The 26,957-nt window shown below is 43.0% G+C and overlaps 3 protein-coding genes across 3 annotated transcripts in view; 2 read left to right on the plus strand and 1 right to left on the minus strand.

The window, feature by feature from the left end:
- Nucleotides 1–4,836: 4,836 nt before the first annotated feature.
- Nucleotides 4,837–7,863, minus strand: LOC311128665 (microtubule nucleation factor SSNA1-like). Its single transcript, XM_084160861.1, has 3 exons — nt 7,512–7,863; nt 5,588–5,787; nt 4,837–5,108 (listed from the first exon to the last, which is right to left on the minus strand). The coding sequence occupies exons 1-3, from the start codon at nt 7,561–7,563 to the stop codon at nt 5,016–5,018; spliced, it is 345 nt and encodes a 114-aa protein (XP_084016987.1). The 5' UTR covers nt 7,564–7,863; the 3' UTR covers nt 4,837–5,015.
- A 5-nt stretch (nt 7,864–7,868) lies between these two features.
- LOC311128666 (anaphase-promoting complex subunit 2-like) lies at nt 7,869–19,967 on the plus strand. Its single transcript, XM_084160862.1, has 14 exons — nt 7,869–8,157; nt 8,408–8,666; nt 8,779–9,100; nt 9,356–9,488; nt 9,740–9,950; nt 10,135–10,254; nt 10,426–10,543; nt 14,110–14,288; nt 14,534–14,675; nt 14,956–15,031; nt 18,289–18,492; nt 18,607–18,739; nt 18,949–19,190; nt 19,313–19,967. Exons 1-14 carry the CDS (start codon nt 8,077–8,079, stop codon nt 19,523–19,525), a joined length of 2,433 nt encoding a protein of 810 aa, XP_084016988.1. The 5' UTR covers nt 7,869–8,076; the 3' UTR covers nt 19,526–19,967.
- Nucleotides 19,968–20,680: 713 nt separating this feature from the next.
- The window catches only part of LOC311128667 (atrial natriuretic peptide receptor 2-like), a 52,704-nt gene continuing 46,427 nt past the window's right edge, over nt 20,681–26,957 (plus strand). Inside the window, exon 1 of the mRNA XM_084160863.1 lies at nt 20,681–21,476. Coding sequence (XP_084016989.1) covers nt 20,774–21,476 — 703 coding nt within the window. The 5' untranslated portion in view covers nt 20,681–20,773. The remainder of the gene's footprint in view (nt 21,477–26,957) is intronic.

The raw sequence follows: 26,957 nt of genomic DNA on the forward strand, positions 1-26,957 counted from the left end.
TCAGAACCACAGTTACAAAACCCCAGCCGGGACCAGACTCCTACCAGGGCCAAGTGAGACTTAACAGAATTGGACCTCAAGTTGCACTCCCAACACAATCAAAGCACTCCTCTTTTTCCACACCCTGTTTAGTTTGATACCCAGACATCAACCAACCAACCACCACATAACCCAAGCAGCTGGACTGTCCTCACCTTACATGTACAGTTGATCTGTCTTTCCTCTCAACCATCACCACTACCAATTCCTCTCACTGACTGCCATTGAGCAGTCAAGTCTGAACCAGATCTCTGACAGACTGTATTTTATTGTCAAAAGAAATCTGAGCTTGGAAGATAATCATGCATTATAATGCGGTTTTCCAGGTTTACGATCTCTAGAAGAAGCCAATCTGGCTCCATTCTGTCTGCCTTGATGTCTATCGCTCTGTGTCTCCATCAATGATGTCATATTATACATACTGTTAATTCAGAAAGTATTCAGACCCCTTGACTTTTTCCACATTTTGTTATGTTACAGCCTTATTCTAAAATGGATTAAATAGTTGTTTTCCGCATTCATCTACACACAATACCCCAGAATGACAAAGCAAATATAGGTTTTTAGAAATGTTTGCAAATTTATAAAGAAGACCAAACTGATTTACATAAGTATTCAGACCCTTTACTCAGTACTTTGTTGAAGCACCTTTGGCAGCGATTACAGCCTTGAGTGTTCTTGGGTATGACGCTTAAAGCTTGGCACACCTGTATTTGGGGAGTTTCTCCCATTCTTCTCTGCAGATCCTCTCAAGCTCTGTCAGGTTGGATGGGGAGCATCGCTGCAGAACTATTTTCAGGTCTCTCCAGAGATGTTCGATCGGGTTCAAGATCGGGCTCTGGCTGGGCCACTCAAGGGCATTCAGAGACTTGCCCCGAAGCCACTCCTGTGTTGTCTTGTCTGTGTGCTTAGGGTCGTTGTCTTGTTGGATGGTGAGCCTTCTGAGCACTCTGGAGCAGGTTTTCATCAAGGATCTCTCTGTACCATTCATCTTTCCCTCGATCCTGACTAGTCTCCCAGTCCCTCCTGCAGCAAAGCACCCCCACAGCATGATGCTGCCACCCCCGTGCTTCACGGTTGGGATGGTGTTCTTCGGCTTGCAAGCGGCCCCCTTTTTCCTCCAAACATAACGATGGTCATTATGGCCAAACGGTTCTATTTTTGTTTCATCAGACCAGAGGAGATTTCTCCAAAAAGTACGCTCTTTGTCCCCATGTGCAGTTGCAAACCGTAGTCTGGCTTTTTTATGGCGGTTTTGGAGCAGTGGCTTCTTCCTTGCTGAGCGGCCTTTCAGGTTATGTCGATATAGGACACGTTTTACTGTGGATATAGATACTTTTGTACCTGTTTCCTCCAGCATCTTCACAAGGTCCTTTGCTGTTGTTCTGGGATTGATTTGCACTTTTCGCACCAAAGGACGTTCATCTCTAGGAGACAGAACGTGTCTCCTTCCTGAGCGGTATGACGGCTGCGTGGTCCCATGGTGTTTATACTTGCGTACTATTGTTTGTACAGATGAACATGGTACCTTCAGGCATTTGGAAATTGCTCCCAAGGATGAACCATACTTGTGGAGGTCTACAATTATTTTTCTGAGGTCTTGGCTGATTTCTTTTGATTTTTCCATGATGTCAAGCAAAGAGGCACTGAGTTTGAAGGTAGGCCTTGAAATACATCCACAGGTACACCTCCAATTGACTCAAATTATGTCAATTAGCCTATCAGAAGCTTCTAAAGCCATTACATCATTTTCTGGAATTTTCCAAGCTGTTTAAAGGCACAGTCAACTTAGTGTATGTAAACTTCTGACCCACTGGAATTGTGATACAGTGAATTATAAGTGAAATAATCTGTCTGTAAACAATTGTTGGAAAAATGACTTGTGTCATGCACAAAGTAGATGTCCTAACCGACTTGCCAAAACTATAGTTCGTTAACAAGAAATTTGTGGAGTGGTTGAAAAACGAGTTTTAATGACTCCAACCTAAGTGAATGTAAACTTCCAACTTCAATTGTAAATAAGGTATGTGCAAACAATTTTAAAAACCTGTTTTCGCTTGGTCATTATGGGGTATTGTGTGCAGATTGATGAGGACATTTTTTAATTTAATCCATTTTAGTATTAGGCTGTAACGTAACAAAATGTGGAAAAAGTCAAGGGGTCTGAGTACTTTACAAATGCACTGTATGGTGTCTGTGTGTCCTTGTAAAGGGGATGTATGTAGTGGTGGAGATCACCTTGTGAAGGTAAGTGACCAAATTCCTTAAACAAGGAAGCCATCAGTGCCCGTCCTTATCATGGTAAAGAATAGACTCTGTGTTATCGTATCCTGAAGTCCCAAAATGTAGGCAGAGGACGCCACAATTCATAGGGATTGGGCAGGCAAAAAATAATAATGAAGACTTCAGTACTGAAAGGGTGCCACAATCCTAGTTCATTGTTTTTCTGACTGATTTCAATTGACTTGGTTCCCCTAAGTGTATGCTTCTTCTGTATGCCTTTTAGTTTTTGTATGTTTCCAATGCTGTGTTTGAGACTTTGCCAGAAGAGTCCAGGAGCAAGCAAACTTCAACACTCCCTCTTATAATTAAGAAATGTTCTGAAGACCTGCTCAAGTTAATGTGTTTGATCATCAAAGATATGTGAAGTACTGCTTCAAATATTGCCTTGGCAGCTCATGACCATTTGATAATATGAATACCTTCTGCAAGAAGCTTAATGTCTAAGGGATAGTAGAGTGTAAGTGCCTTGGTGTAGCCTGGAATTAGACCCACTGTTTAGAATACTATTGGGAACTATTTCCCCTTTTCAGTGTTCATGTTTGAACACTGCCAAGTGTGAACGATACAAAGATCAAAGGTAAACCAAGAATAGCAACTATTGAGTGAAACCATTCACCAGCATGTGTGTTTGAAAGGTTGCATTTTCCTCAAAGTTGAAGTTTGCATGTCAGATACTTGTTCTTGTGTAGTGTATGGATCAAATAGCTGCTATAGAAGGAACAAGGAAGGGTGAGTCCTCATGGCCATGTTTTTCCTTCACGTTGACCAGTGAATAGCTTCTGACCCCTACAGCCAGATCTCCTACACTTTCAGATTCCATAGAGCAGGGTTTCCCAAACTTGGTCCTCGGGACCCCAAGGGGTGGACGTTTAGTTTTTTGCCGTAACACTACACACTTGATGAATAGTTTATTATTTGAATCAGCTGTGTAGTGCTAGGGCAAAAACCAAAACGTGCAATCATTGGGGTCCCGAGGTCAGAGTTTGGGAAACCATGCCATTGAGTGAGCTGGTCTATTTTAGTAATGAAAACGACATCGATTATGACACTTAAACGATTGTGTGTATCTGAGACCAGTGGTGAAAGATGAAGAAATCACTTCTTTTTTTTAAGTATTCAACATATTTTTACTCAAGTGTTCATCTATTACTGTGGTGGCCACCACTCTCATAATTCTCTAACATACTCCTTTGGACAGTATTGATGTACAGTTTCTATACTCCACAATGATGTTTTCATAAGAATATATTACTAGCATCTTTTATTGTTTTTTTAATATCTTCAATCAAAGGAAGGGGTTTAGATTAAACAGGATAGGCCTGCTATTGGGAGGGTCAACATGTCTCTATACTGTAACTATGTATCATGATTAGACAGACTTGGATTATGTTTTGTCAAGATTTTATTTTAATTTGCACTGTCATTGTATTAGCTTTGCTTTGCACCTCACAAGAAATACAGGCAAGGTGAAGGAGGAAAGGGGTGCTCATCAATCCATGTACTGTATATCGATTGGGTCGATGAGAAACAAGGGGTGGAAATAAGGAATGCAATAATGCCATGATCTTCAAGTTTTTGCCACAACCCTATTGGGGAAACCAGGGAATGTAAGCTGGTTAGTGTCCACTGTTAGTCCTTGGATTCATACCACACAGCATACAGAGCAAACCTGCCATTCATCTGTGCTAACTGCTGCATTTGAGGACCAAATCCCTAAGGAGGCCAACAGCTTTTCCTGGGAATTGTGTGCCTTTAATTGAATCGGGGGACCAAGAGCCAGGGCTTTATCATGTGATGATACTGTATGTGACACCAGCAAGACTGAGATGGCCATTATCGGGATGAGACTGATTCACTAGAAAGAACATTGATGAAACCTGGGACCATTGTATTTTCCTATCTGTATATTCCTGTTGAGAAACTACTTGTCATACAGTAGCTAGAAGCCCTGTCTTGTTTTTCTCTTCCTCGGTCTATAAATCTCCAGCATCAAAGAGATGTACTTACTGTAAAATTTGTAGTTGTCAATGATTTGGGCAAAAAAAGATGTCAGAACTGTACAAATAAAAGCTCAATAAATAGATGAAGCCTTGACAGTGTGAATAGTCTCTGTTGCACAGTGTCTGACTAGTCTCCAGCCCTCATGTGAAGGCAGAATCTCCCAAATGGAAAGCATTACGCCATGCCAAAACTCATGCATTGTTAAACCTAACCTAATAAACAGATCAACAAAGCAGACAAAAAGCTTCAGAAATCTCCCAAAGAAAAGCTTTTGTTTGATGTGGAAGGGATTTTCCAGTAGAAAGAACAGAGTAGTGCTTCCACCTAAACCTGCATCTATTCAGTCCTATATTCATTGTACTATATTCAGTCCATATCAAAGAGGACAGTGTCAGACAGCACCTCTCCAGGAGTGTGTGTGTGTGCGCGTGTTTGTTGAAAGACACAGCACTCAAGAAACACAACAAATGAAATGACTTGAGTTGGTTCCATACACTGCAAGTGTAATAGGTAAATGCGAAGGGAATCTTCAGAGTCTTTATTAAAATAATTCAATTGATATAAAGTAAGTACAACAGTAAAGAGCAGAATTAGACATTTTTACATAAATATATTACAAACAGTCCACAGTTCTAGATAAGATGGTGAGGGGAATTGCTGGTGTCTGGGTGAGAGGGAAGGTAGTATGGACATCAGTGGTCTTTCCCTCTGGGTTCAGTGGCTTTGCCGAGATTCCCCGCTTCCTTCTTTAGTACACTCAGCAGTGTCTGAGAGCTCTCCAGAATCTGAGAGAGCAAGGCATGAATTAACAGAAGACACTTGCCTCAGTCTATGAAATACCATATAGTTTGAGGCAAGTGGGAACGAGATGCAGCGTGACAATGTGCCGTGTAACAATTTGATTGGAAGTCTGACTGAGCACTCTGTTGTTTTTAATTAACGACACTTACGGGCATTTGTTTGCTCTGCCATTAAGCTCTTAGTAACACCAAGGGAGTTGATATTAAGACAACACGTGGGATGTATGTTGTCTTGAATTACTGCAAGTCATCCCAGGGTTCTTTTGTGAGTCAAATGTTGTCTCGCCCTGTACGTTTGTACGGTATTTTTGCAGTCAAATTAACATGAGCGATACTGTAAAGCTGACATAATATGCATTCAGGGTTTCGTGAGACTAAAATATTGTTGAAAAACCTAAATATAAGGAAGAAAAACAACAAAACTTTAAGAAAAATAAACCCCATAAACCCTGGCCCGTCCTGACCTTCATATAGGCAGCCTCTGTCTCAGCTATGGTGCGGTCAAAGTCAGCGCGGGCGGTGAGTCGTCGGGCCAGGCTCTCATTGACCCGGCTTAGCTTCTCAGTGAGGACACGGATGTCGTGTTGTAGACGACCCTTCTCCTCCTCCTCCAGCTGTATCTGACGGTTCAACTCATCCCTCTTAGAGCACAGCTCCTCGATACCTGGGGAGAATGAAACAACACTGGCTGTTAGGAGGTGGAATGTAACATTAATGTGGATACGACCATGGTATTCAGATCATGTTCAATTCATGTGCACGTGTCTGTTTTTACAGTGTAGCCTACATCAATTACTTAGAATTATGAATGCTTACCATCAAATATAGCCTGGGCCTACATTCCTAGTCCAAACATCATGTGAATGGTTACAAATATGGGTATTTTAAAGAGAAAACAACCTAGCGGCCTATAACCTATCCTCCTAAATACGTATGTCAGACTTCCTGTGCACAATTTAAGAGGGATAACTGGGAGGGTGAGGTCTAACTGAGGTCCCCCTCACTCAGTACCCTTTTCCTGTTGAATCAGCCCATTCCAGCCTGTGATGGATGAAAGTGTGCGTGTGACAGGGAGTCAATAATACATTCATGAAATCCCACTGCCGGAGGTCACGTCTAATTCCATAGCTACTGACTAAGATCTCTTTCACAGTTTAAGATAGGCATTAGTTGCACCAACACTCCCATCTAATCAGCACCATAAAACTAGCCTATATGATTATGATTCATAACAACTGCTGACATAAAATCTATCAAAACTATAATTAATGAGTGGGTTGAGAATCAAGGGTTCAATTGATCTTACAGACAATGCCAATGAAAACAGTCTTACGAAGCAGATCACCTGGGCTAAACTTGACTCGAGACATGTCTGCAAGTCTAGATCATTTATCCTTGTCATGTCAGATGATGGGCATCTATACATGGACTCTGATTGAAACACAGTTACTCAGAGTTGGATGCATTTAAATTCTGCTCAAGCAGAATGCCTCGTCTTAATTTAAACTGTAAGTGTCAGGGGTTTGATGGCTGTGCTGCAGCAAGCTGAACTATAGTCTGGATATTTCCCATGGGTCTGCTGTAGTCTGGAAGAACTGCAGACAGTATCTGCAGTCCAAACACACGCCTACTACTTGGATACCAACATTCTTGTAACAGTTATATCCCCTCCCACTAAGCACACACTGGGTGTCACAATAAGTGTGTAAATTATCAATGAAGGCTTAAAGAGTTGAAACAAATGTATTTCAAACTAGATATATTTTCTTGACAAGTCAAACAGGCAAACTTCTGCAGAGACTGGGTTCAAGTATAGGGTCTCTTGCTTATAAAATACAGACTAAGGAAGGACATGATTCTGCAATCCCCCTCCCTACCTTTTCAACAAATCAGTTGACTAAATCACACTTACTCTTGTGTAGTGATATAGGAAAAAAATAACAACTGTCTGCACATGCACCTAGGGCAATACTGATTTCTATGGGGGAGAAAAGGAAACAGCATCAAAGAGAAAGATAGCCTAGAATCAGGCTGCATCAAAGCAGGGGATAGAAGCAGCATAATCTGTCTAGGTTAGCTAACCAGATTCACAGTCACACGTGCCTAATTAGCTGTAGCTGTCCAAAAGGAGGATCTGGAATATGATAAATTCAGTAAATCTTTATTGTCCCTGAAGGGCCTAAGTGCAGCATAGAAAGACAGGTATTTCCACAACGGAACCAAACAAGTGAAATCAAGAAGCTAGCTAGCTAGTTAACGTACAAATTGACATAGTTAGGTGGAAACTAACGTTAGCTAGCTAACTAAAGTAGTATGTTATAAACCAGACTTTGTGTCTGTCAAAACACAAGTTAACTGACAAATATACGAAATGCCACAATCACTTACATTTGACAAGCTCATTGTTGTAGGTTTGTAGTGCTGCTCCTTGTTGGGTCATGATGTTGTCGATTATACTTACTTTTCCAGCTCTTTACCGCCCTTGCCCGCGCACACAGTCAGTGTGCTAGCTACGTTAGTTAGCGACTCAATGATAACTTTGCAGTTTGAAGCCAATATATTGCTAGGTCTAACTAGTTGGCAAACTGGCTAATTTGTGCAAAGACTTAGGCAGTCGAAATGAACTCCTTATCGACACCGAAGCCGTCCTTAGCTAGCTTCAAAATCCCTCCATTTAGCTAGTTTCCACGACAACTTGCTAACAAACTGTCACGTACACTTCCGCCACACTTTTATGACTTCCGCACCCACAAATACGTCACTATTATGCGCCACAGGCTTAGCAAGAGCGCGATAACTTCAATCATATGGCATCTGTAATTACATTTTACATACATATTAGTATTTCTTATAAGCCATGCTACGTACATCTTCATATGGGTGAGTGATATAACACAGACGATAACTTTGTCAATACACAATCGAGTGGTTCTCGTAATTTGGTCCAACCGGGATGATGATGGACTCCACAGAGATGTTATTCTCAGTACCACAGGGGCTACCTTCTGCTTGGGACACCGTAACTGCAGCTCTGGTGAGTAGATGGACCTAACTTGCCTACGGTAGTATCTTGTGTTGTTGACATAACCTGCTTGCCTTTTATGTATATAATTAAATCAGATCAATTGTACCACTGTGGTTGACTGCTGGACATAGCAGCTAGCTAACGTTAACATATTCACATGCCAGGCATTAGCTAACTAGCTAAGACCAATGTTGATCTATCATACATCCCATAGTCCGTATTTGTTTATAAGAACATAAACAATTTCCTCTGTCTGTAGGTGTCTCCAGTGTCCAATGACATCACCATGTCTGATGAGTCTCTCTCTGAGGGGCTAAACCTGCTGTGCTCTAACAGCCTGGGACAGTTTCTGGAGGGATGGCTAATGGAGACCCTGCAGGTGCGTCTGACTACTGCCATTGCCCCTGAGTTCTGGGCTGGAATGAAGCAACCAGAGAATGAGCTGGAGGAGAAGGACAGGGCCAGGATCCTACTCATGGCCTTCCGTACCCTTTTGGACAGACTGCAACCTTTCCTAGGTGGGTTCAAACATTCAAGTTACAGTTAATTGCACCCTTAATAATGCTAGAATTTTGACTGAACAGAATGTTGTCAAATGCGTAAAAATGTGCTCTCTGTCCCTTTCCCCAGGAGGGTTGGAGAGGCTGGGTACCTGGCAGGACGAGGGCCGGGGTGGTCTGTGTGGCCCTGGGGCCAGGGGTCTCCGTGAGAGGGCCTTCTCCGTCATCAGGGCCATCCTGCTGTTCTCCCCCTCAGCTGTGCTCCAGGAGAGAATACTGGAGTTCTACAGTAGGACTTTCTCTGTCCACATGAGCCAGGAGGGGGAGGCAGGGGAGGCTGAGGAGGGGAGTGGGGGGCCTGAGGGGGGGGTCTGTCAGGGCTGCACTGTCCCCACTCAGCAGTGTTGGTGTCAGCAGGCCCTGGAGCAGCTGCAAGAGCTCAGCCACGTACTGTGAGTGAATGGAGGGGTGGCTGTGTCACTGTCTGCTCTGTTTTCTAGACTCTAATTGTTGTACTGCTTAACATCTTACATTCAAATATGACAACAACAAACAACATCACAAATGTCTTATTGTCACAGATCAGGGTTCACTTCCTTAACCATTGTCTACTTCTCTACCTTTGTCTGCCTGCTGTGTTTGAAATGTATCTTGTGTAGTTGCCTCTACCTACAAATCTGCTAAAGTGTGATTGTCCCGCCCCCCAGATCCAGGTTGCAGCTATTGGAGCGGGTCAGCTCAGAGGCGGTGACGTCCATCTTACACAAACTGATAGAGCAGCGGATGGAGCAGCACTGCAGGGGGGAGTACGAGAGCTCTTTCCTCTTCGACTTTCAGGAGGTACAGTAGACCAAAGAGCCTGTCTATGGGAGGACCACCTCACAGAATGAAGTGGCATGACCTTTCAACAAGTTGGACTTTTCCAGCTTGCCTTATTCAACAGAATAGGTTGCTGACCAAATATGATGTGTCTATAAAACAATTTACTACACCAAGTCCAAATCTCAGAAATGTGATCATTTATCTGTTTTACTTATTCTCTTACTTAAAAACATTCTCCCAATTCTCTCTTTCATTCTCTCTTTCTCCAGTGGCTAGAGCTGGTGTTGGGCTGGTTGAGCAGGGTGTTTGCCAGTGATGTGGGTGGACTGGGCACTGTGCCCAATGGCACAGGCAGCGGGGCTGGGGAGGTGGGCCAACCAGCCAACGCCGTGCTGCAGCGCTGGAGGTGTCACATGCACCAGTTCTTCTGCAGGATCTACGTCAACATGAGGATTGAGGAGCTCTTCAGCATCATCAGAGGTGAGGGGTTAGGGAACAGAGAGAGGAGATAGGGAGATGGTGAATAATAAGAGAAAGCAGTCAATGTTGGGCGCTTGATGGCATAGGGAAGAGATTTGGTGGGACGGATGAGATACAGAGAGGATGGAGAGTTGTGGTTATTTCTTCCTCCCTCACATGCTGTGGTTTGTTCTGTCCCTGTCAGATTTCCCTGAGTCAAAGCCTGCCATCGATGACCTCAAGTTCTGCCTGGAGAGAACCAATCAGAGGCAGCAGCTCCTCACGTCCCTTAAGACAGCGTTTGAGACTCGTCTGCTTCACCCAGGTCAGTGAACCGATGGCGGATTACAAACAATGACTGGTGTTTGCTGTTTATTTTGTCTGTTACACATTTAAAGCGGTGAAGACTAAGTGTTGTTTGCAAACATAATGTTAGAGAAGAAACTAGACTTGTGTATATGAATCCCATCCCAACAACATTCCTCTTCCCCTCTAGGAGTCCATACCTCTGACATCATCACTGTGTACATCTCGGCCATAAAGGCCCTACGGGAACTGGACCCATCCATGGTCATCCTGCAGGTTGCGTGCCAACCAATCCGCAAGTACCTCAGGTGGGTGCACGTGTATTATTGTAATCTGTATTTACACTGAACAAAAATATAAACGCAGCATGCAATAATTTCAAAGATTTTACTGAGTTACAGTTCATATAAGGAAATGAGTCAATTGAAATTAAATCATTAGGCCCTAATCTATGGATTTTACATGACTGGGAATACAGATATGCATCGGTTGGTCACAGATACCTTTAAAAAAAGGCAGGGGCGTGGATCAGAAAACCAGTCAGTATCTTGTGTGACCACCATTTGTCTCATGCAGCGCGACATGTCTCCTTCGCATAGAGTTGATCAGGCTGTTCATTGTGGCCTGTGGAATGTTGTCCCACTCCTCTTCAATGGCTGTGCAAAGTTGCTGGATATTGGCAGGAACTGGAACATGCTGTCATACAAGTTGATCCAGAGCATTCCAAACATGCTCAATGGGTGACATGCCTGGTGAGTATGCAGGCCATGGAAGAAATGGGACATTTTCAGCTTCAAGGAATTGTGTACAGGTCATTGTGACATGGGGCTGTGCATTATCATGCTGAAACATGAGGTGATGGTGGCGGATGAATGGCACAACAATGGGCCTCGATCTCGTCACGGTATCTCTGTGCATTAAAATTGCCATCGATAAAATGCAATTGTGTTCGTTGTCCGTAGCTTATGCCTGCCCATACCATAACCCCACCGCCAACCATGGGGCACTCTGTTCATAACGTTGACATCATCAATCCGCTCGCCCACACGGTCGCCATACACACGGTCTGCCATCTGCCTGGTACAGTTGAGACTGGGATTCATCCGTGAAGAGCACACTTCTCCAGCGTGCCAGTGGCCATCGAAGGTGAGCATTTTCCCACTGAAGTCAGTTACGACTCAGAACTGCAGTCAGGTCATGACCACGCTGATGAGCTTTCCTGAGACTGTTTCTGACAGTTTATGCAGAAATTATTTGGTTATGCAAACCCACAGTTTCATCAGCTGTCCGGGTGGCTGGTCTCAGACGATCCTGCAGGTGAAGAAGCCGGATGTGGAGGTCCTGGGCTGGCGTGTTTACACGTGGTCTGCGGTTGTGAGGTCGGTTGGACCTACTGACAAATTCTCTAAAACGACGTTGGAGGCAGCTTATGGTAGAGCAATGAACATTCAATTCTCTGGCAACAGTTCTGGTGGACATTCCTGCAGTCAGCATGCCAATTGCACCCTCCCTCAACTTGAGACATCTGTGTTGCTTTGTTGAGTGACAAAACTGCACATTTTAGAGTGGCCTTTTATTGTCCCCAGCACAAGGTGCACCTGTGTAATGATCATGCTGTTTAATCAGCTTCTTGATATGCCACACCTGTCAGGTGGATGGATTATCTTAGCAAAGGAGAAATGCTCAATAACAGGGAAGTAAACAAATTTGTACACAAAATTAGAGAGAAAATGCTTTTTGTGCATTTGGAAAATTTCGGGGATATTTTATTTCAGTTCATGAAACATGGGACCAACACTTTACATGTTGCATTGGGAGGCAAAATGTTAGAGAATATTGTTCTCTACTGGAACCAACAGGACCCTGAACAGCTTCTACCCCAAGCCATAAGACTGCTAAATAGTTAGTCCAGGTAGCTATTGGTTAACTATTTAACTATTGGCATTGACCCTTTTTGCACTAACTCTTTTGACTCATCACATACACTGTTGCTATTGTTTATTATCTATTCTGTTGCCTAGTCACTTTATCCCTACCTATATATACATACACTACATGACGAAAAGTATGTGGACTCCTGAGTGGCGCAGTGGTCTAAGGCACTGCATCGCAGTGCTAACTGTCCCACTAGATCCTGGTTCGAATCCAGGCTCTGTCGCAGCCGGCCGTGACCGGGAGACTCATGGGCGGCGCACAATTGGCCCAGCGTCGTCCAGGGTAGGGGAGGGAATGGCCGGCAGGGATGTAGCTCAGTTGATAGAGCATGGCGTTTGCAACGCCAGGGTTGTGGGTTTGATTCCCACGGGGGGCCAGTATAAAAAAAAATATATGTATTCACTAACTGTAAGTCGCTCTGGATAAGAGCGTCTGCTAAATGACGTAAATGTAAATGTAAATGTAAATGTAAATGAACATCTCATTCCAAAATCATGGCCATTAGTATGGAGTTGGTCCCCCCTTTGCTGCTATAACAGCCTCCACTCTTCTGGAAAGGCTTTCCACTAGATATTGTAACATTGCTGTGGGGACTTGCTTCCATTCAGCAACGAGCATTAGTGAGGTTTGGCACTGATGTTGGGAAATTAGGCCTGGCTCGCAGTCGGCATTCCAATTTATCCCAAAGGTGTTCGATGGGGTTGAGGTCAGGGCTCTGTGCAGGCCAGTCAGGTTCTTCCACACCGATCTCGACAAACAATTTCTGTATGGACCTCGTTTTTGTGCATGGGGGCATTGTCATGCTGAAACAGGAAAGGGCCTTCCATAAACTCTTGCCACAAAGTTGGAAGCACAGAATCGTCGAGAATGTCATTGTATGCTGTAGCGTTAAGATTTCCCTTCACTTGAACTAAGGAGCCTAGCCCGATCCATGAAAAATAGCCCCAGACCATTATTCCTCCTCCACCAAACTTTACAGTTGGCACTACGCATTTGGGCAGGTAGCGTTCTCCTGGCATCCGCCAAACCCAGATTAGTCCGTCAGACTGCCAGATGGTGAAGTGTGATTTATCACTCCAGAGAACGCGTTTCCACTGCTCCAGAGTCCAATGGCAGTGAGCTTTACACCACTCCAGCCGACGCTGGGCATTGCACATGGTGATCTTAGGCTTGTGTGCGAACAGTTATTGTGCTGACGTTGCTTCCAGAGGCAGTTTGGAACTCGGTAGTGAGTGTTGCAACCGAGTACAGACCATTTTTACACGCTACGCGCTTCAGCACTAGGCGGTCCCATCTGTGAGCTTGTGTAGCTTACCACTTAGTGTCTGAGCCGTTGTTGCTCCTAGACGTTTCCACTTCACAATAACAGTACAGTTGACCGGGGCAGCTCTAGCAGGGCAGAAATTTGATGAAATAACGTGTTGGAAAGGTGGCATCCTATGACGTTTCCATGTTGGAAGTCACTGAGCTCTTCAGTAAGGCCATTCTACTGCCAATGTTTGTCTATGGAGATTGCATGGCAGTGTGCTCGATTTTATACACCTGTCAGCAACAGGTGTCGCTGAAATAGCCAAATCCACTAATTTGAAGGGGTGTCCACATACTTTTGTATATATAGTGTATCTACCTCAATTACCTCGTACCCACTGCACATCGACTCGGTACTGGTACCCCGTGTATATAGCCAAGTTGTCGTTACTCATTGTGTATTTATTCCTTGTGTTATTACTTTTATTTCTCTATTTTTCTATTTTGTATTGTTGGGAAGGGCCGTAAGTACGGTAAGCATTTCACTGTTAGTCTACACCTGTTGTTTACGAAGTATGTGACAAATAACATTTGATTTGATACTTGACTGATTTGATTCCCATAGCATATTGCTGTTGAGTTGCTGTGATGTTGACATGACGTTGATGTAATGTTTGTGTGCTGTTGCTAGGACGCGAGAGGACACAGTGCGTCAGATAGTGGCCAGCCTTACTGGAGATGCGGAGGGCTGCAGTGACCTGGCCAATGAGTTGTCCCGTGCCGACCCCGTGACCCTGGAGACCCAGGACAGTGAGGACGAGGGCAGCGACCCAGAGGAATGGACCCCAGACCCTAAGGATGCTGTCACAGGTCAGACCCTCCGTGTACCCACCTTACACACACTGCAATCTCTTACTCTGTGAACTCCAATTCTCCAATGGAGATGTAGTGTGATTATCACTACAAAGGGCATGTCTATCTGGTTGTCATCACACTAGACAAACTGTGTCAGTTTCCTGTTTCTGCTGTATTGAACTAGAATTGCTCGAAAAGAACACCTCTCCAACACATCTCTTTCACTAAATGTAAAATCATCTTCCTTATTCACCTCTCAGACAAGACAGGGTCTAAGCGACGTTCGTCTGACATCATCACTCTTCTGGTCAGCATATATGGCAGTAAAGAGATTTTCATAGACGAGTACAGAACTGTCCTGGCAGACAGACTGCTCCACCAGTTCAACTACAATACAGCCAGGTACGCAACACTCGTGTACAGTAACTAGTACCTTCACTCCAAAGGCATGTATCCCAATGCTATACAGTACATTACTCACTTCACTCCTTTACTGTACACCATGAGATCCTACTACTCAGCATCCATCAACACACTTGAGACCCTTTGGAATCACTATTAGTACACAGATATACTGGTGTTGGTAGTCTTGTTGATTATAATGGATTCTCTGTGTGGACATTTGGGTGAGTGAAATCGTGGCATATTTTTTCTGTAAATCACTTTTCTCATGTGCCTCCAGGGAGATCCGTAATGTGGAGTTGCTCAAACTGAGATTCGGAGAGTCCCATATGCACTACTGTGAGGTGATGCTAAAGGTAAAGTACTGTACATACAGTACTCTGTGTCTCCTTAAGTTCCCATTCATACCAGTGTGAGCTTTGACATCATGACTCCCTAGCTGTGTCACAACTGATCACCATCAGAATATGTGAGCGGAGTTGAGCGGTCGGAAATCCTGCTCATTGCTCATGGAGAGGTGCTTGCGCACCACTCCAGCACTCCATGTCCTTTCCAACCACTCCGCTAAAAATCGCTCCTCGCTCACAGGGGAAAAAACTGCCGCTCCATTCATTAAAATCACAATTTAACCAACACCCATCTATTTTTGTGATTACCTTGACCTACGATTTGGTTTTGAAGTATTGAAACCAAACCATATGATTTGAATGAAAAGTATTTTAATAAACAACAGGAAAAGGTGACTGTAAGAAGCGCTCATCATCTCAAATAGGCTACATGTCGTATTAAACAGCATATAAACACTAAATAGGTCAGGACAGGAGCCAGACAGGTAGTCTAAGAAGGAATGAAAATTAATTATGGCTATATTATTTCAATTATTTCAAGGCGATAGCCTACAAAGAAATACATTTTGAAGCATTTGCGAGTGCGACACACTAGGCTAGCAGGGACATTAAGCTCTCAGCATTTAAACAACATTTAGTTACATTAAATCATTATAGTCTATAAATTGCACATATAGGCGGTGACTTAAAATGAAATACAAATTAAACGACAAATGCCTTATTAGGCTCATTAGTGCCTTTGAATTCATTTTTAGAAACACGAGTTTGGCCAGAGTCTGTGGCTTCAGGCTCATGCGATGGTGCCTGGAGAGCAGGCCAGCAGTGGAGAATATCCTTTCCATGCTTGCAGAGCCACTGGGGATGCTAAACACCCTTCGGCCACTCTTGCCAGGCTGGGCAGGATACCTCTTTCAAGGTAAACTCCTGGAAAGAGGTAATATGCCAGGCCTATTGGGCCAAAATCAATGATGGCCAATTGAATAGATAAATGAACGAAACGGAACAAAACTTTTAAGAGATATAATTTTTCGTTTCTAAGTACTTTGCTACAATGACACACTTAGCTAGCTACTGACCTCATTCCTTTCTGTTAGCATGTGCATGTAGTAAGTACACCATCATGCTTTCGGGATACAGTGCCTTGCAAAAGTATTCATCCCCCTTGGTGTTTTTCCTATTTTGTTTCATTACAACCTGTAATTTAAATGGATTTTTATTTGGATGTCATGTAATGGACATACACAAAATAGTCAAAATTGGTGAAAAAAATAACTTGTTTGTATTCACCCCCTTTGCTATGAAGCCCCAAAATAAGATCTGGTGCAACCAATTACCTTCAGAAGTCACATAATTAGTTAGATTGCACACAGGTGGACTTTTATTTAAGTGTCACATGATCTGTCACATGATCTCAGTGTATATATATATACACCTGTTCTGAAAGGCCCCAGAGTCTGCAACACGACTAAGCAAGAGGCACCACCAAGCATGCAGCACCATGAAGACCAAGGAGCTCTCCAAACAGGTCAGGGACAAAGTTGTGGAGAAGTACAGATCAGGGTTGAGTTATAAAAAATATCTGAAACTTTCAACATCCCACGGAGCACCATTAAATCCATTATTAAAAAATTGAAAGAATATAGCACCACATCAAACCTGCCAAGAGAGGGCTGCCCAACAAAACTCACGGACCAGGCAAGGAGGGCATTAATCAGAGAGGCAACAAAGAGACCAAAGATAACCCTGAAGGAGCTGCAAAGCTCCACAGCGGAGATTGGCGTATCTGTCCATAGGACCACTTTAAGCTGTACACTCCACAGAGCTGGGCTATATGGAAGAGTGGCCAGAAAAAAGCCATTGCTTAAAGGAAAAAATACGCAAACATGTTTGGTGTTCGCCAAAAGGCATGTGGGAGACTCCCCAAACATATGGGAGAAGGTACTCTGGTCAGATGAGACTAAAATTGAGCTTTTTGGCCATCAAGGAAAACGCTATGTCTGGAGCAAACCCAACACCTCTCATCACCCCGAGAACACCATCCCCACAGTGAAGCGTGGTGGTGGCAGCATCATGCTGTGGGGATGTTTTTCATCGGCAGGGACTGGGAAACTGGTCAGAATTGAAGGAATGATGGATTGCGCTAAATACAGGGAAATTCTTGAGGGAAACCTGTTTCAGTCTTCCAGAGATTTGAGACTGGGACGGAGGTTCACCTTCCAGCAGGACAATGACCCTAAGCATACTGCTAAAGCAACACTTGAGTGGTTTAAGGGGAAACATTTAAATGTCTTGGAATGGCCTAGTCAAAGCCCAGACCTCAATCCAATTAAGAATCTGTGGTATGACTTAAAGATTGCTGTACACCAGAGGAACCCATCCAACTTAAAGGAGCTGGAGCAGTTTTGCCTTGAAGAATGGGCAAAAATCCCAGTGGCTAGATGTGCCAAGCTTATAGAGACATACCCCAAGAGACTTGCAGCTGTAATTGCTGCAAAAGGTGGCTCTACAAGGTATTGACTTGGGGGGGGGGGTGAATAGTTATGCACACTCAAATTTTCTGTTTTTTTGTCTTATTTCTTGTTTGTTTCACAATAAAAAATATTTTGCATCTTCAAAGTGGTAGGCATGTTGTGTAAATCAAATGATATAAACCCCCCAAAAGACAATTATAATTCCAGGTTGTAAGGCAACAAAATTTGAAAAATGCCAAGGGGGATGAATACTTTCGCAAGCCACTGTATGTGTCTTTTCAGATTCCACAATTATTATTTAGTTGTGGACACTACATCACCACACTCCCTCTCTTGCTCTTAGTCCTCCTCATCTTTGTAAGTCACCTTGAATTTTCACCTGTTTGTTTTATCTGTTTCTTTATGGAAATATTTAGCAAACTCCATGACAGTAGCTAAAGCAAGGGGCTATAGCAGCACACAAGTAGACTACAAATGCATGCTGGGACGGCATGCCCTGAGCTCCTGAAGTGAGCGCTACTGAAGCGAAATTGGAGCGGGCGAGAAGGCCAAAGCTCCAGCCTTGGGGAAACTCGCTCCAGTCAAATTGGGCACACTCTGCTCCTCACTCCGCTCCAGCTCCGCTCACATACTCTGATCACCACTGATCAAAGCAGTATCTTTAAAAATACATGCAGTCCCATCTATCATAGGATAAAAGCTGAGGACACAGGACAGTACGAGGAAAGGTGGCCATTTTAAGCACTTTAGGACAGAGCCTCACTCTCTTCTCCTCTCTTCCCTCTCTCTCTCCAGGACGTGGCTGACTCACGAAGGATCAACACCAACATCCGTGAGGAGGAGTCCAGGGTGGCTGAGGAGGAGCAGCCCCCCCTGGCCCTGTCAGCCATGATCCTGTCCTCTGAATTCTGGCCCACGCTGAAGGAGGAGAAGATGGAGCTCCCGCCCCTGGCCTCCCAAGCCATGGAGGCCTACACACACCGCTACGAGAAACTCAAGGTACCTGATGATGGAGCTGTAGCCTGGCTGCCAGTCTGTTTCTGCTTTAGTCAAGTCTTTATAAACAGACTGCCAGCCAGGCCAACAGAGTATGAATAGTATGAATCTCCCCAGGCAATGAGGACCCTTAGCTGGAAGCCTCATCTGGGCTCAGTGACCCTGGATGTGGAGCTGGAGGACAGGACTCTGACTAACCTGACTGTGTCCCCCATCCATGCTGCCATCATCCTGCACTTCCAGGACAAAAGTTAGTACTCTGGCCATCACAGGCTGCCTTATGTACAACTTATCAATGCATACAAACATTGTATGAGTAACTAAGATTTACCTTTACCATCTTTCTCTCTCTCTCTCTGTCTGTCTGTCTCTGTCTCTCTCTCTGTCTGTCTGTCTCTGTCTCTGTCTCTCTATGTCTCTCTCTCTCGGTCTCTCTCTCTCTGTCTATGTGTCCTGAAGGCTCGTGGACTCTGGAGGAGCTGAGTGGGGTCCTGGGCGTGCCCCAGGAGATGGTGAGGAGGAAGTTGGCTCTGTGGCAGCAGCAGGGGGTCCTAAAGGAGGAGGCGGGGGGGCGCTACTCTGTCCTGGAGAAGGGCTCATCCCGGGAGAGACCTGAGAGAGGGGTGATGTTGATTGACAGTGACGAGGAGGGAGACTCCAACACCACCACCCAGTCAGAGCAGAGGGAGGAGAAACTACAGGTTCAGTGCACACACACACATTGGAGGCATGGAATTCAAATACAAATCTCCTGTCAAATAAAAATCAAGCTAGCCCTAACAGCAGTGTTCTCTCTCCCCTGTGTGCGTGGTTGTTGGTGCAGTTGTTCTGGGCCTACATCCAGGCCATGCTGACCAACCTGGAGACCATGACCCTAGAGCGCATCCACTCCATGCTCAGGATGTTCGTTGCCACGGGACCCATTGTCACGGAGATGGACGTGAACGAGCTGCAGGCCTTCCTGCAGAGGAAAGTGCGAGACCATCAGCTCATCGTGTCCTCAGGCGTCTACAGACTGCCCAAGTCCACCAACTGAGGATGGGGAGAAGAGAGGAGGAGAAAATAGGAGGTTCAACTGAAAAGCGGAGGTATCTGATTAGTTTCCGAAATGTACATGATGCAGCATTGCAGTCGGAGACTACAGTTTCAAAGAATAACCTTTTCAGGAATAGGCTTGGAAGGCAACTGAAAATGCCAAGCATTGTGCTGTATTACTATGTCTTACTATACTAATGGCTATAAGGAGCATGAACCTCTCATTCTGTCTTTATGGTTGACCATCCAGGTTGCTTGACTTTGTTATGAGTTTTGGAGGACTCAAAATCATACTATCAATGTGTTTCAGCGACCATTGTGTTCTGATGCTTTTAAAACAAAGTTGCACATTGAATTGACACATGGTTGGACTTTGTGTAGTTTGGAGTTCCCTGTTTGATAATATGACAATTGTCTGAGTTAATAAAAATACATGAATATGTAATATGATTGTATTTGTCTTAAAGATTATTGTAGAGCTTGCCGAAATGAAGTCATGTGAGGAACCCCTGACCTCTAGTGGATCATTGTGGAATCTCAGATTTGTGTAAATGAAATTCAGCGTCTGAGTTTGGAATGTGTACTACATGCTTGGATTTTTCTTTATTCAACTCTCACGGAGTTTAACACAAGGCTTGCAACACAACTGCTGAAATTGTGTCTTCCAGATTATTGTCAAAACCAATTCATATTGAACTGATCATCTCTTGTCCTGGTCCTAGAGACCCACATGGAGTGCAGGTTTTTGTTCCAGCCCAGTACGAACACCTGATTCAAGGGTAGTTTAATCAGTTCTGTTAGTGCTATGGCGAAACAAAAGCTTGCACACCCTGTCGGTCTCAAGGACCAGGTTTGAAGAACAGTGACAGCAGGCAGGGGGCGCCTCTTCCTAGTCTTTCTCAGACCTGTGAAATGACGTGTGGGGGGTGCACTGAAGGTTTCTGTGATTTAAATTCCAGTCATTTGGATGGCTGTTATCAAGCTCGGAGGGGGGAGTTAATGAACATCAGTTCGAGCAATGCGCAGAAATGAACAACGCACAGAATCACTCTGCTAGATAACCATAAGAGCAACGTTAAAGATGATACATGACACATGGATTACCTAAACATTTCTTCTATTAACTAAAGTTGCATTTCAATAGAGAGCCATATGGTTAAGTTTCAGGACAGTAAGGCGTCTTACTTCTCTCCAGGTGAACACACGAGGTCCGTTTTCTTGGATTTGTTTTGTACTTCAAGTTAAAGCAATGGGATATAAAACGGATCTTGGATACTGTTTCATTGTGGTATTCACATACTCTCTCATATCCAGGTGTCGAACAAAAATGGGAAATAATATCACAGTTGCGGTGATGCTTCCCGACGATTACCACAAGTATCCCTGGGCTTTGCCTCGGGTTTTCCCAGCAATTATTATGGCGAACGAGAATCTTCAGAAGAAGCACGGAGTTCTCCAAGGCCACTCAATTCAACTCTTGAATTTCAGCACGGAGGATTCAACCGGTGTCTGCGCAGAAAATAAGGCACAAATTATCGCCGTGGACACCAAACTTTATAATAAACCAGATGCTTTCTTTGGACCTGGTTGCGTGTATTCAGTGGCCTCAGTTGGAAGGTTTGCATCCCATTGGAAACTCCCATTGATAACTGCGGGAGGAACGGCATATGGGTTTGATAACAGGGATGAGTACAAAACGATTGTGCGCACCGGACCCTCGAGCATAAAATTGGGAGACTTTGCAAGCAGTATTCACTCGCACTTTAATTGGACCTCTCGTGCCATTCTGATTTTTCACGATATGAAAAAAGATGACCGACCTCACTACTTCCTCTCTGAAGGCATTTACATAATTTTGAAGGCAGAAAATGTCACAGTTGATGCCTTGCCGTATCGAGACTCACCAAGCTATTATAAAGAAATCATTACTTTCATGAAAGACCACGGAAGAAGTAAGTCTATAAATTGGCTATTTCCACATATGAAATGTGGATATTTCCATAATAAGATAGCCTAAATATTTGGAACATTGTCTTGATAGTAGGCTAATATGATATTTGGGCTTACGTTTTTAATTTACCCGTAGCCAATGTTGGTCATATACACCATATACACTGAGTGTACAAAACATTAGGAACACCTTCCTTAGATTGAGTTCACCCCCTTTTGCCATCAGAACAGCCTCAATTCGTCGGGGCATGGACTCTACAAGGTGTCGAAAGCGTTCCACAGGGATGCTGGCCCATGTTGACTCCAATGCTTCCCACAGTTGTGTCAAGTTGTCTGGATGCCCTTTGAGTGGTGGACCATTCTTGATACACACGGGAATCTGCTGAGCGTGAAAGACCCAGCAGCGTTGCAGTTGTAGACACACTCAAACCGGTGCGCCTGGCACCAACTACCATACCCTGTTCAAAGGCATTTCAATGTTTTGTCTTGCCCATTCACACTCTGAATGGCACACATACACAATCCATTTCTCAATTGTCTCAAGGCTTAAAAATCATTTTTTAACTTGTCACGTCCCCTTCATCTACACTGGTTGAAGTGGATTTAACAAGTGACATCAAAAAGAGATCATAGCTTTCCCCTGGATTCACTTGGTCAGTCTGTCATGGAAAGAGCAGGTGTTCCTAATGTTTAGTCAAAGCATATTCTTACAATAATATTCAACTAAATTATGAGTTGGTATTACATTACAGTGGATTTAAACCTGTTCTTGGTATACTTATTTAATATAAAAACAAATTTAGTAGGCCTAGCCTACCTATTACATGTTTTTATTTAACTTTTATTTATTCAGGTGAGCCCCAATTGAGACCAGGGTCTCATTCACAATGGTGCTCTGAGAACAAACAACTCACAACATAATTCAATAAATCAGTAAACAGTAAAAAAGAAACTACAAAGATACAGCATATAGACACACCACATCTCAACAACACAAATAAACCCCCACAATCATCCAAAACACTTGGAAACCTCACTGCATTCATCCCTCATCAGTGTTTTAAACTTCCATATTGGCACCAGGGATTCAAGATATAATGAGGTTTGTAAATTATTCCAACGATGGGGGGCATTAAAACTAAAGGCTGATTTACCTAGGTTGGTAGAGACACGAAGGACCTCAAGAGTTAACCAACCCTGTCAGCGGGTTTGGTGGCCCGTATTTTTGTACTTTAACAGAGAAGTGAGATGTGTTGAAAGCTTGTGCAGAAGAGCTTTGTAAACAAAAAGGGAGAAATGAAGACAGTAAAGAATGCACTTCTATGCCCAGTGTGTGTCTTACCAGACCACCGTTTATTGCTGTGAACCACCTGCGTAATCACTGAAAGTGTGTTTGTGTGTGTGAGAGAGAGAGATTATGAAACTTGAATAATTCTTGTAAATATTCAGTTTTACCTGTAATAAGGCTAAGGCATTATTATTGTTAATTAATTAGCCTATAATGGCCCAATGTTAATTTCCAATATCAGGGCGTGTTGACTCACAGCAGCTTGTATTCCAGCTCATTCTATTTACACTTCACCGTTATGTACATGATGTAGCCTATTGCTTATTTCAAAACAATTAAAAATAAATGCTTATCATTACACAATTAGTGTTGATTGTTTACCTAGTGTCAAATTGTATTGACACACAGCTGTTTTAACAGTTTCATGGTAATCCCCACTGTATGATGTTATTACAACTGTATAATTTTCATTTGATTAACCCCAAAACAATTTTAGGAATTGTTAATTAATCCTCACTACTTGTAATGGGCTGAGAAAGCATATAAACAGAGACTCTACCAAGTCATCACACACACATCACTCTACATTATCATTTTTTCTGACTTCAGAGATACATTTTAATATATTATTGATAGTGATGTAGAGAGATTTTGTCTGTAGAGACCCATTAGACCTCTGTCTTACTACAACATGTACTCTGATTTATTGTTTGATGTGGCAAATGACCCGTTGTGTTGACAGGTCTAAGGTTGAATTTGGGTAATTTGTTTGCTACCAGTTATTTGTGAGCGTTTTCTCTCTGTTAATCATTTCTCACGTCAGGAACAGGCAGCTCACAGTTGCCTTATGCAGCTAGACTTCTTTGTTGTTTACCCTTATCAACACAATTAAGTGGCATCAATGCTTTTTGTTGTTATAAATTCAGACTAAGTATTTTAGGAATTTGTTGCTTTCAAACTCTTCATATTATTTGGTAACTCAGAATCCATCAAAATTGGATGCTGCATATCAATAACATAATGGAATGATGTTAACGATAAATTCTACTGACATAGTTGCATCAGCTAAACAATCACCTTGGACCATAGTGTTATACTGCAATATCAAAATATCTATACCAGTAGAGGGGAATTGGAGTGTTGAAAGTCCAACAGCGAAATGCAAATACTGCTAAAAACTATGATCAATGTTCTGAAGCTGGCAAGTGATATTGATGTGTGCTTTGGCCCAGAACTGTTCTGTTTGTAGGAAACATCTGATGCTGTGTGTTGGTTAAGGTGCATCTGGAAAAAGTAAAGGCACTGAACTCTTTCACATCATCTGGGAAGATACTGGCCTTTGGTTTTCTCAATAACTCTAAAACGTTACTATAACTACAAAATGATACTCTTGGCTCACTGTTTTCATCCATAGTTCTTGTCAGGGTACTGATTAGAAATCAGTGGATCAGAACATTATAGACTAGAGTGACTCTGCATTAACCAGCATAGCACAGAATACAGATACGACTGTGTTGTCAATGAGTGATGCATGTAAATTACTGGGTTTATTTGCTTTTAAAGCACTTTAAAAAACTTTTCCAGCAGTAAGATTAACAAATAGTGCAATAAACACTGCATATGGTACTTAACTAGTGTTATATCAGGAAATGGCATTTTGAAAGCTGCCAAACCTCTTAGCTGAATTATGGGCCCGCCATGGTGAGGTTGGGGTCACGGAAGCTAATGGTTTTGTCAGGGCTTGTCCAAGCTTGGAGTTCTGGCTTGACATTCCATTCACATTTATCCCTATGAGATCACCAACATATAACCCCTGGATTGTCAACCTTTACCTCAACTGAGTGGTCTCTCATTTTGGTCGACGTCTTGACAATACTGTTTAGTGTTGAGTGTTGATTGTTTTTAAGCCAGTTGTTGTCAGGTACAGATTTGTATTGTAAATTGATGCACTCCAACACAGTCCCTCTGATTTTGTGTTCTGAATCTGATAGGAAAACCTTTTGAAGTCTAATTATTAGCTTCCTATCAGATTTGTTCATGAAAAAAGAGCAATGGTAGAAACATGTAATATCTCCCCAAAAAACATTTAACTGCCTGAAATTGACAAACCTAAACAACCAGACTGAATATGAGGCCAATAATGTTTTATAAAATCCCACCAGGTTACCTCTGGAAAAGCTCACACCTTGTTAATTTTCAGACCACTAAAAGCACACATACACAGGAAGGAAATGCCAAATGGCTGAAAGGAAGAATACATCAAGCTGTGTTTTTTTCTTTTGTGGAGGTACATATGTGAATGTTTGTTGCAGACTACATGAGTGCTAACAGGGTTGCCAACATAATGGAGCACAGGTACTATATAGGCCCCTCACTGAAATCACACAAAGTGAGTTTCCTGTCAAATAATACCTGTGCTCTACCAGTCAAAAGTTTGGACACACCTACTCATTCAAGGGTTTTTCTTTATTTTTACATTGTAGAATAATAGTGAAGACATCAAAACTATGAAATAACACGTATGGAATCATGTAGTATCCAGAAAAGTGTTAAACAAATCAAAATATATTTTATATTTGAGATTCTTCAAATAGCCACCCTTTGCCTCGATGACAGCTTTGCACACTCTTGGCATTCTCTCAACCAGCTTCATGAGGTAGTCACCTGGAATGCATTTTGATTAACAGGTGTGCCTTCTTAAAAGTTAATTTGTGGAATTTCTTTCCTTCTTAATGCGTTTGAGCCAATCAGTTGTGTTGTGACAAGGTGTGGGGTTGGGGTATACAGAAGATAGCCCTATTTGGTAAAAGACCAAGTCCATATTATGGCAAGAACAGCTCAAATAAGCAAAGAGAAACGACAGTCCATCATTACTTTAAGACATGAAGGTCAGTCAATACGGAAAATGTCAAGAACTTTGAATGTTTCTTCAAGTGCAGTCGCAAAACCATAAAGTGCTATGATGAAACTGGCTCTCATGAGAACCGCCACAGGAATGGAAGACCCAGAGTTACCTCTGCTACAGTGGATAAGTTCATTAGATTTACCAGCCTCAGAAATTGCAGCCCAAATAAATGCTTCACAGAGTTCAAGTCACAGACACATCTCAACATCAACTGTTCAGATTGTACTGTGTGAATCAGGCCTTCATGGTCAAATTGCTGCAAAGAAACCACTACTAAAGGACACCAATAATAATAAGAGACCTGCTTGGGCCAAGAAACACGAGCAATGGACATTAGACTGGTGGAAATGTGTCCTTTGGTCTGGAGTCCAAATTGGAGATTTTTGGTTCCAACCACCGTGTCTTTGTGAGATATGGTGTGGGTGAACGGATGATCTCCGCATGTGTAGTTCCCACCGTAAAGCATGGAGGAGGAGGTGTTATGGTGTGGAGATGCTTTGCTGGTGACATTGTCTGTGATTTATTTCGAATTCAAGGCACACTTAACCAGCATGTCTACCAGAGCATTCTGCAGCGACACGCCATCCCATCTGGTTTGGGCTTAGTGGGACTATCATTTGTTTTTCAACAGGACAATGACCCAACACACCTCCAGGCTGTGTAAGGGCTATTTTACCAAGAAGGAGAGTGATGGAGTGCTGCATCAGATGACCTGGCCTCCACCCAATTGAGATGGTTTGGGGGATATGAAAAAAAAGAAATAAAAAAAAAGTAATGTATGCACTAACTGTAAGTCGCTCTGGATAAGAGCTTCTGCTAAATGACTTAAATGTAAAATGTAAATGTTTGGGATGAGTCGGATGGCAGAGTGAAGGAAAAGCAGCCAACAAGTGCTCAGCATATGTGGGAACTCCTTCAAGACTGTTGGAAATGCATTTCAGGTGAAGCTGGTTGAGAGAATGCCAAGAGTGTGCAAAGCTGTCATCAAGGCAAAGGGTGGCTATTTGAAGAATCTGAAATAAAAATATATTTTCATTTGTTTAATACTTTTTTGGTTACTAAGTGATTCCATATGTGTTATTTCATAGTTTTGATGTCCACTATTATTCTACAATGTAGAAAATAGTAAAAATAAAGAAAAACCCTTGAATGAGTAGGTGTGTCCAAACTTTTGACTGGTACTGTATATAAAAAAACTCTCAGCATGCATCACATCCGTATTGTGTGACTGGCTCGTTTCTGTCTATCATAGATCGACTTGTTTATGGAAGTTGTGTACAACTTCCTGGA

Source organism: Coregonus lavaretus (assembly GCF_964263955.1).
Source record: "Coregonus lavaretus genome assembly, chromosome: 4".
Taxonomy (NCBI): domain Eukaryota; kingdom Metazoa; phylum Chordata; class Actinopteri; order Salmoniformes; family Salmonidae; genus Coregonus; species Coregonus lavaretus.

Coding starts and splice junctions, on each gene's coding strand:
- LOC311128666 (XM_084160862.1), top strand. CDS start 8,077: ATGATGATGGACTCCACAGAGATGTTATTCTCAGTACCACAGGGGCTA. Junction 10,255..10,425: donor GACTCGTCTGCTTCACCCAG/GTCAGTGAACCG, acceptor CTTCCCCTCTAG/GAGTCCATACCTCTGACATC. Junction 14,676..14,955: donor TTCAACTACAATACAGCCAG/GTACGCAACACT, acceptor ATGTGCCTCCAG/GGAGATCCGTAATGTGGAGT.
- LOC311128665 (XM_084160861.1), bottom strand. CDS start 7,563: ATGACCCAACAAGGAGCAGCACTACAAACCTACAACAATGAGCTTGTC. Junction 5,788..7,511: donor CAACAATGAGCTTGTCAAAT/GTAAGTGATTGT, acceptor CATTCTCCCCAG/GTATCGAGGAGCTGTGCTCT. Junction 5,109..5,587: donor CAGAGGCTGCCTATATGAAG/GTCAGGACGGGC, acceptor TTGCTCTCTCAG/ATTCTGGAGAGCTCTCAGAC.